Raw genomic sequence first — 11146 nt, 5'->3', positions numbered from 1 at the left:
CTTCTTTACACTGCACTTAACTACAAGCTATGAAATTTATAAACAATGACAATAATAATCTACTGAAATTGAAATTTTAATTAATTTCATTTTAATTGGTATCATTTATTACTAAGATTACGAAATGTAATTGACTTTTATAGTATTTTTTATAAGATTTTATCACTATCCTTGAGATTTATTTCATTATCTTGTAGATAATTATTATTTGTATTTACCAACCTTTTTTTATGAATACTTGAACATTTCTCACTCTCTCTCTCTCTCTCTCTCTCTCTCTCTCTCTCTCTCTCTCTCTCTTTTGTTCTCAAATCAAAGCCTTCCGCTTTGGATTTGTTAAATATTCATGTCAATTAACGTACTATTATAATGATTCACCAGATTTTAAAATAAACCTGATGATTTAAATACGCGCCGATGCGATAGCATTTACTTTTATGTAATTGATGGAGCAGCAAAGGAGGAAACTGCCATCACGTGTCGTTTGAAAAACTAACCCGTTTCATTTCACCTATATATACAATCACAATTTTTTGTATTACTCTGATCGGTCAGTCGGTCACAGACGTCCTTTTTTTAAATTATTTCGTTTTCAAAACATTTATTTAAACGTCTGAAGCAAGTGATATTATAAATTTAAGGTAATGTAAAAAATAATAATGTTTTTTTTTTTTTTTAAATAATGTAACATTTATGCAGCTTAGTCTTTTATTTTCAGGTTCGTGAATTACAAAAATAACATTCTAATAAAAATGATACTCTTATTATTTTTAATAATTCTTACATTATTGTTTATAATACACAAACGGAAAATAAATCGCATGGAAAAATTTGCATCTAAAATACCTGGACCAACTGGACTTCCGCTCGTAGGAAATACGTTTTCATTAGTGGGTAAAACCGATTATGGTAAGTTGAAAGAACAAAAGTAATTAATATAAACTTGGATGTTATTTAAGAATATATAATAGCTGTTTATCAAAATATAAGTGTTACAATCTGTTTTTAAGCAACTTAAAAATACGGTATATTTTTTATCAAATTTAGTTTTCAAATTTATCAAATTTAGTTTTTTTGTTTTCTTCAGTGTGTGGTATTTTTAAAAAATGAGATAATTTAATCTTCACCGATTTTTAATCATTCTTCTTCGAAATAAATTCCACAATTTAAAAATATCGCATTAGTAATATTATACTTTAGTTAGAGACTGATTAGAGGTCTATAACTCTGCATTATATTTATTTAATTACGTATAGAAAAAAATAAAAAAGTAAAAATTTTGTATCTTAATAATTTTAATTTTAAATATATATATACATATTGTTTCAAAGCTTATTTACAATCGGTTACACTTATATTAACCTTTAGTAAATGAGATCACATACAAAAATACATGATATCTTGAAATCTATATCTACATGAAATCCTCAGAAAAATTCATCAAAAACGTTATACTAATATAATAAAAACTTTAATACCAAACACATACAATTACGAATTATGAATGACACTCAGTACCCTTAGAACAATAGAAAGTAAAATAAGATATAATAAGTAGAAGTAAAGAAAAAAAACGATGGACCAATGTAAAAAAAAGAAAAGTATATGTGGTAAATTTGAAATTAAGAATCAAATAAATAATACGTAATACTCGCATCCGAATTACTAGTCACATTGAGACACATCTAGGATATGCAGTCGGTTTGGTTCAACCTTCTAATGTCATCCCTGTTGTCTAGTAAGTAAAACTACTACAAAGTGATTTACTGCCAAGTGATTTGTGTGATAGTTAAGGCGAAGTTCGTACCTAATTGAAACGCTGTATTTACTCCTATGCGGAACGTAATCCTAAATAATCTTGGATTTCATTTTTTCTTGTGAATATTCCTTTTTTGTAAATTGTTCCTTTTTAGGTATATAGAATAAAAAAATTAAGGTATTTATTACGTAATAATAATAATAACAATAATAATAAGAGAACCATATGATTTATGATTCTTGGATTCTGTAACGGCTGCATTCTTAAGGCTCATTATTTTGAAAGTTTTCCAGATTTTGAATAAAATATTTCCTATACGCTGTTTGACGAAAAGGGAGACTTTTTTTTTTTTAATTTTTATCAAATCCATAGGTTTTTTTTTTAAATGACATGTTTTTTGGACAATAATATTTATAATTAAGTTAAAAAAGAATCATAAAAATATTAAAAAAATTAGCGAATTAAAATAAATTTGAATATCATTTGGTAATTGATTAAAGTAAGAAAATAAAAATATGGTGTAATATAAAGTATAATAATATTTTTAATAACAAATACATTAATTAATTATATTTTCTGAATTACGACTAATATCAGATAATTGTAAAAAAATAATTTATATTGTATTAAACATTTTTTTGTTTAGTTTAAAAAACTAATAACCCCACTGGATTGGTCTAGTGGTTAACTTGTCGTTGCAAATCAGTTGTTTAACAGCTGAATTTTGAAATCGAAGGTTTTGAGGTTCAAATCCTAGTAAAGGTTAGTTGTTTTTATACGTATTTGAATATTAGACAACGGATACCGGTGTACTTTGGTGGTTTACATATCACTTATCTCATCCACTCTTCTCATTGAGCCGTGGAGGAGTTGCTTATTGTTCCGTAGTTAAACAGATTGCAACGTACACATTAGGAAAAAAAATAATAATAAAATAACATAATTCTACCTAAAACCTTTTTAAAATGAAAATACATTTTACGGAACGTAAATAGTTTTTCTAAATTATTTTAAATTACATATATTTATAATTATAATTAAAATTTAATTACTTTAATTAAAATATAATAAGTACTTTTTATAATATTTATAACAAATAGAATAATAGTATTTAATGACATTCAAATTTATTTTAATTTGGGTATTTATGTTAATATTTTCATAAATGTTTTGCTAAATTATAAACATTGTTTTTATTTTATTATTAATATTCGTTGAATTAATTACTGCGCAGAACCCTATCAGACAACATTTTCAAATCATCTTTCAACTAATTTTTATTATAATCCATGTGTTTCAAGCAATAATTTTTTACTATAAACGTTGATCTTGTTTTAAACTTCTAAAATTGGTCTGACAAATATTTTTTACAAATGTGCAATCAATCGCTATCTTGTAGTACCAGACCGGAAACATATGAAACTGAGTGAAAGAAATTGAATTTCTTTTAAACAAAATTTAAATCTTTACAGAATAAATAAATTTTTAAAATTCGTTACACTCACGTGTTACAGCGTAAACAAGTGAGTGTAAAAATTCTTTAAATTAGAGATCAAGATATCACAATAATTCACCGTTCCGAGTCATTTTAATTATTGTAAAAATAATACAATTTTTACTTTAAAAAAATAATTTTAGTTTTGTATAAAGTTTACTTTTATCATTAAAAGTAAATTTAAATTAGAATTCTGTTTAGAAACCTTTACTCACACCTTTGTCAGGACAAGTCTGATTCAAAAGTAACAACTCTTCAGGAAAAAAGATTATCTTTGTTACAGAATTTTTTTTTTTACTATCTATTTGGTGTTACAATACAAAAACACTTGTTATTTAATGCACAGTTTTTAAAACAGAAAATAAACGTTTGAAACTAGATATATCATGTCTTTATTCTGTATTAAATTCATTATTTCTAGCTCTACATCTTTATGTTTTTAATAAAACATTTGAATTCAAATAAGAAGATTTGGTCAGTTACTCACACAATACCTAATAAATATTAATAATTAAAAAACACGACTGTCAAAAAAAAGCATCGCTCTTTAATATAGAATAATTACTAATGTAGGATAATTAACAGCATGCGGGTGACAGTTTTGTATGTAGTATAATATTTTTTCAAATTTTTTTAATTTATTTAAACACACACATATATATATATATATATGTCATTAGAATATCCATATATATTAGCTTTATCAGGTAACGTAAGGATTCCAACGCGGGGTTATACATCTAAATCGGGTCAGCCGTTGAGCTGCTAGGAGAAACAAACATACATATAAACACCCTAACTAAATATATTACACTCCTTTTTGGGCAGTCGTATAAAAAGAAAGTTGTATTTATCATTATTTCCTTCAATATTTTCGAGATAAATTTTTATTTTTAATTAAATTGAGTATTTTAAAAGAAGTCATTAGAAAGTAAAGCACTGTCACCCTTGAATTTGTATTATGTTTCTGAACCGAGACATTTGCAAATATTTTTCAGTAATCGTGTAATGTGACTCATGTAAAGTGGTTCATTCACTGAAAAAATAATCGTGTCTTTTCATAAGAGAAAGGACATCGTTGAAATATTTTACTTGTATTACATGGCAATCAAATTAAATTTAACAATATAGAACAATGTTGAAGGTTGTTTTAGATGGTACAGTCAAAATACCACATGAAACAAGAACCGCTAAATTTTTCTGAAAAAAATGTGATGAATATGATAAACGTCATTTATATAACTTCTTTTTTACTTATTTGTACGAAGTAAAGGAAGTATTGTGATCGGGAAAAATTTCGGGTTTTAGATTTCAACGGAAATATCCATTTTGACCATCCCTGAATCCATTTTGACTAGTTTCGGTGTGACGTCTGTACGTACGTACGTATGTATCTCGCATAACTCAAAAACGATTAGCCGTAGGATGTTGAAATTTTGGATTTAGGACTGTTGTAACATCTAGTTGTGCACCTCCCCTTTTGATTGCAATCGACTGAACCAAAAGTGTCCAAAAAAGCCCAAAATCCAAACAAATTTGGGCTTTGGACATTTTCTTAACTGCAGTAATAAGCCCTCATTGAGAGCATTTCAACGGTATATTATAGGTGGTACTTATTTTCATTGGTTCCAGAGTTATAAAAAATAAAATTTTAATGAATGAAATGTTTGGATCTTACAAGGGGAAGGCATATCGGTTCTAATCCGACGTTTTCTCCTCTTTTATAACTTTTTTTTTAATTCAAATATATTAATTTATTAATAATTATTAACCTCTGATTGCAAAAAAAATTTACGATGAATAATTCTAAAATAAATAAAAAATCAGAAGTTTTTAATGAAATAAAATTTTATGTAATTTTCATTAAAAAAAAATGTGGATATGTAATTTAATAGGCGTGCAGGAAGTCATGTGGTGTCCACATCATATTTTTTTGTTTATAAAGGAAAACCCAGTATGCGATTGCGAGCTGACTCTGTATTAGGCCCCTCGTTAACGGTCAACTTTCCATTCGCTTGCTTATTTTTCCTTTTCGGCACTTCTCTTTATTGACTGCATCGACGTTGAATATTTTAATTTAGAAAATTATTATTTACATAATTTTTAGAATATATACTTAACTTATATTTTATTATTGTTGTTCATTACGTGTTTAAACATAACTGAATATGAATGCATGCATAAATTTGTTTTTATTCGTAATAATGTTAAAACCTTTTTTTTTAAATATCTATATGTATATACATAGTGATACAGGAAGAAAGAGAAATTATTTGGAACTTGATTCCAGAGCTAGAAATAAGGAAAAACGTTCATTCAAACCTATGTTCAAAAATGCTTTGTTATCGAGTTAAAGCTAGCGAAAACCTTTGCTCAGATTTCAGTCCCTCGATGAAATGAGGTCATAGTGAAATTGTTAAGGCGTTATATGAGAGATAAATTTGATGGTTTCCTATATTTTTTGACCAGAAAATTCTAACTAATCAGGCCCCAGAACTGTGTCTCCCGTTTTCGTGTTATCCAACGTAAAACAGAAAAATTCGGTGACGAAAAACACGTTTTTTTTTAGGTTTTAAGTACAATAACTTTATTAAATTACTAATAAGAAAATACAGCAAGATCATACAGGCCGATTTGTCTAATTAACAATTGTAAATTATTCGAACGGATGTTAGAGGCAAGATTACGGGCTAACATAGAAATCTGGGAGGATTGAGTCCAAGACAATATGGGTTTAGAACAGGCCGGTCGACAGTTGACGCTGTAAAAGAAGTGATTTGGATAGCAGATGAGGCCACCAAAGGTACGTGGATAACAAGAGAAATACCTGCTGTGATCATATTAGACGTTTTAAATACGTTTAATAGCCTGAGTTGGGAAGCTATATTTGAGAGCTCCGAAACAGAGGAGCTTGCCATTTTATATAAAATATAAAAAAAATCACTCGCGTACTTGACTGTACGCAAGACAGAATCAAAGTAAACTTTAAAGAAACATAAGAGTCGATAAAAACTGCGACACAGAGCCTTTTTTGAAAGGCTCTTACCGCCGTAGAATGCGGTAGGAATAGAACATTATTCGTAAAACATAAAACTGAAAACTTAACAAAAAAAACACAAAGGATAGATCAACAGAATGAATCGATTACCCGGAAGACAGAAAAACATTTAACCCTACTACTAACCGTCTACATATTTATTCTGCCGTTCAAAAGTTTATTTTAACGCGCACGGTAATGTTCCTTGGAACTGCAATCGTGATTCGCCGGTTTCCGGACTTGAGAGCAGTTTATGCAGGTACGGGAACCACCGTCCATTCTAACCGGACAATCCTTCGCCAGATGCCCGACCTTGCCACAGAAGGAACAAAGTTCCTTGGCCTTGCAAACCCTGGTTACATGGCTAAGGGCCTGACATCGAAAGACATTTAAATAATCTTTGATTTACCATGACTGATAGTCTATAAACAATCTATCTGTTTCCAAGCATTTTGTTCGCAATTGCTTCTCGCATTCATCTACATAATGCACCACATTATATTCTCTGTGTCCAGCCCGGAATGCCACCTTAAAAAGACTCGCAAATTCTTCCATATGAGACGCGGCAGGACATTTCTGTAATAAATATTTTAATAACTAGTAAAAAGCAACACAAAAGGACCGTTTTAATTGTTACAAAAATCATGTCAACCAGTGTAATTTTTTTTTTTTTTAATTTACTCATAAAATATATTTCATAACATTAAAAATATTTATTCATGTCATATTCTATGTTTTATGATTGAAATATTTCAAAGAATTGAAAATAAAAACTTGAAACAATGAAGTTTTTTAAATTTAAAAAATTAATTTTTGAATTTCAAATAGAAATTCTACTATTTTTTGACAGAAACTTTATTACGATTAATTCACTGGGGAAACATTTTGCAGGGCAATAATTAAAATAAATAATTTTTTTTAATATTCGGAAGCATTTTTCGGGATTTTGATCAAAAACTTTTTTTCAGGTAACATACTACCATTACCCGGAGGAACGCCAGGTAATTTAGTAAATTAGGTTATTTAGTGGTATATTATTGTTATCTAGTAACATATCTTGATATATCTGTTACTCAGATTATTTTTTTGTCAATCTTTTTTCGTAGAAGTGTTGAAAACATTGATGGCATGTCTTAAAGAATACAAAGAAGAAAAATTATTAAAATTCTGGTTTGTAAATCGTTTATTTATTTCGTCAGCTGATCCAGATGTAGTGCAGGTAACAAACAATCTGTTATTAATTAAAATTTAATTTATTTGAAAAAATTTAACAAAACACAATGTACATTAAGGTTTAAAAACTTAATTCTCCTTTTTAAATGATCCGTTCCATTCACCCCATCTTTTTTTCCTTTTCTCTGTTCATTGGACTTTTTTTAAATAATTTTTTATTCTCTATAATTCTTATCCTTCCTCTTTTCTTTCGAGCTTCTACGAGATGTTATCTCTAAAGTAAAGACCATTTCATTCTAAAAAGGTTTATTCTGAAAACTTTATAAATATTTTTTTATTTTCTCTTTAACTACATTTATCGTAACAATACATCAGCTTCAATATACCATCTTCGTATTTTTCTGCCACCAGTCCATTTATCCACTGATTAACAGCATTTTTAAGTTCATCGTCACCCGCGAATTGGTTACCGCTCAAAAATTCTTTCAATTTACCAAACAAATGGTAATCAGAAGGAGCTAAGTCCGTACTATATGGTGGGTAATCGTAAATTTCCCATTCAAATGTTATCCGTAAATCACGTGTCAGATCCACAACATGTGGACGTGCATTATCGGGCAGCAGGACAACGCCGTCGGTCTGCCGCCCACGTCGCCGATTTAGAATGGCGCGCCGTAATGTACGTAGAGTTTTGCAGTAGACTTCTGCATTTATAATCGTTCCATGTGGCATGAAATCAATCAGCAGTATGCCAAACCGATCCCAGAAGACTGTGGTCGTCAGTTTGCCTCCAAATGGCTTTGGCCTGACCTTGTTGGTTTGGTTGGTGATTGAGGATGACGCAATTCACTTGACTGCCGTTTTCTCTCTGGCATGTAATACGAAATCCATCTTTCTTCGCCGGTAACAATTGAATTAAGAAACTCATTACCTTTTTCTGTGTAGCGCATCAAAAATTCCAAAGTAGAGCCCATTCCGATTTTTTGTGACGTTCCCTTAAGACGTGCGACACCAAACGTTCACAAATCTCTCTGAAGCTTAAATGGTCATGAACAATGCAACCGATAACAGCTAATGAAACATCAGGAAAAAGAAGGACCAAGTCGGAAATCGTAAGCGACGATCTTTTCTATTTCTCATCGACGCGTTTCAACAAGTCCTCGGTGATTATCGAAGGCCTCCCCGAACGTTCTTCGTCACGCACTAATCCTGTTATTTCTAAATATTTCACACCATTTTCGGGTGTTTCTTTCATTCATTACATTATCACCGTACACAGAAACCAACTGCCGGTGAATTTCAGCCGGCTTAACATTTTGATGGTTTATAAAACGCACGACCACGTATTTCACAGTCGGCGGCAACATCGATCTTCCTATTCATTTTGTAACGTAATAATTCACAAGTAATCAGATACTATAACGCGACACTTACAGACAACAATGCAGTTTGGCAATGAACGACACAGGTTCGCCAACCCTAAGGAAAGAAATTTCCCAGCGGTCTTTACTTAAGAGATATCCGTAGTATTTTTTGTCCTCTCAAACTACAGACACTAATTTTCGACATTTATTACAACTAATTGCATTACTTCTTCGATTTTTCTTTCTTTAAAAGATGACCTGTCCACTTATCTTGCCTTATCTTGATTTGTCATTCACCCGTCTATTTTATTTTCCCCATTTTTATCCCGCGTTCACATTTTAAAAGCGACCTCTATATCTCGGTTTTTAAACCTTACATCAAAACATTACATATAACTGAATAAAATTAATGTCATTCAGGTTTTTATCAATTATAATGCCATACTCTCTTTTTCCTCGCGAAAGCCTCTTTAATCCTAATAATTCTAGTCTTAACTTGTTCTCAAATCTCTAGTCATTAATGAGTTTTCTTCACGGTTGCCTAAATTCATTTATTTATTTATTTTTTTTTCAATTTTACCAGCTGGAGACCGGACCCGCTTTTTAAGCTTAACGCAGTCCCACCTTGCAAAAGGTGGCCACACCGAATAATTTTCGGCTACTCAGTGGAAAATAATTGTTTATTACAATTTTCATATTCTAAACAATGTTTTGTTCCCCTTACACGGAATAATGAAGAACGAGAAGCAAAAACATTAAACCTGATGAAACCCAACACACATATTATACTTAATTTTTTATTTAATTTTAATTTTAGTTTGGATCTTAAAAGGGGACATCGGTTCTAATCCGATTTCATTTCCTTTTCTTTTTTTTAATTTAAATATATTGATTTATTAATAATTATTACCTCTGATTGTTAAAAATGTTTTACCATAAATAATAATACAATAAGAATAATAAAAAAAATATGGAAAAAAAACATAAGTTATTAATAAAATAAAATTTTATGTGCTTTTCATTTTAAAAAAAAATGTGTATATGTAATTTAATAGGCGTAGAAGGAAGTCATGTGGTGTCCACATCAAGTTTTTCTTTTATAAAGAAAGTTTCTTTATAAAAGAAACTTTTATAAGTTTTAAACACTGACTAAATAGCGTTTTTCAAAAATGGCTATTTATTTTCCTCAAGTGAAATTTAGGTTAATACTGGTTTTTACTTTGTAATTTCGTTTATAAGAGTTATACAAACTGTTCTAGATGTATATATTATTTAATAGAGAACTTTGTTCTGTCTGAAGTAATTTATCGAAGCCCTCATTTGTAAACGATACAAAATTGCACGGCAATATTTCAAGAGCTGATCGGAGGCATTAATATAAGTAAACCCGTTTCTATTAACGTATTTTCAGAAACTCTGTCTTCGAGTTAATAGCTAGCGAAATATTTCACCTCGATTTCTGTTCCACGGATTAAATGAAGCCGTAGTGAAATTTTTGGAACCTAGACTAAACTGCAAATTTTGTGATTTTATATATTTTTTGTTCTAAAAAATCGAATAAAACAAACCCCAGAATATTAAGGAAGCAGTTCCGAAAAAAATTGCTGCAAAGCTCAAAACATTGCAGTCGAAAAAAACGCTTTTTTAGATTTCCCGTAAATTAACTTTGTTAAACTGTTAAAAAGGAATACAAAATGTTCAAAAAATAAAGTGTCTAACAAAATTTTTAAATAATTTAATTCCAAGAAAATTGATTTAACAAACGCTAGTTTCAGAAATTCAACTTTATTTCAAAATAGTAAAAAAAAAAAAGAAACACATCTTACAGAAAAAGTACAATTTTTAGAGTATAACATTATAACGTATATAACGTTAAATAACAAGAATGCGACTGACGAATGAACTCATTTTAACAACTCTTTTTTGACAAAATCACCTGTTATGTTTCTGACTAAACTATAAATTCGTCCGAGGTATTCTTTTTTTAGGAATACTTTATAGGAAAGTCAACCAAAGCGGAATAAACATATGTATTCATCTAAAATTAGAAAATCAAAACTATAAAACTTTCCAAATAAATTGACTGAATTTATCATATTTTTACAAAAAAAAAATATTAAATGCTTTTTTCGTGTAAATTCGACAATATTATGAATATTTAAAAATAATAATTATATTTTAAACTACGGGCTAAACAATAAGAAATCCAAATTGAAGAACACATATTTAATTAAATCTGGAAAAATATATGCTTATATTAAAAATATAATATATTACGTATATAAGTATGTATTTTTTTTTTAACTACATACGAGTAT

General features: G+C 29.1%; 1 protein-coding gene across 2 annotated transcripts in view; it reads left to right on the top strand.

Moving 5' to 3' along the window:
- The first annotated feature begins 459 nt into the window (after positions 1–459).
- The window catches only part of LOC142321713 (cytochrome P450 4C1-like), a 47401-nt gene continuing 36714 nt past the window's right edge, over positions 460–11146 (top strand). For both annotated transcript variants that reach the window (XM_075360015.1, XM_075360014.1), the window contains exons 1-3: positions 460–641; positions 719–909; positions 7398–7510. In XM_075360015.1, coding sequence (XP_075216130.1) covers positions 753–909; positions 7398–7510 — 270 coding nt within the window. In that variant the 5' untranslated portion in view covers positions 460–641; positions 719–752. The remainder of the gene's footprint in view (positions 642–718; positions 910–7397; positions 7511–11146) is intronic.

This window comes from Lycorma delicatula, chromosome 3, assembly GCF_047948215.1.
Source record: "Lycorma delicatula isolate Av1 chromosome 3, ASM4794821v1, whole genome shotgun sequence".
NCBI classification, from domain to species: domain Eukaryota; kingdom Metazoa; phylum Arthropoda; class Insecta; order Hemiptera; family Fulgoridae; genus Lycorma; species Lycorma delicatula.
The sequence above is the reverse complement of the archived record's forward strand: the minus strand, read 5'-3'. Positions and strand labels throughout refer to the sequence as shown.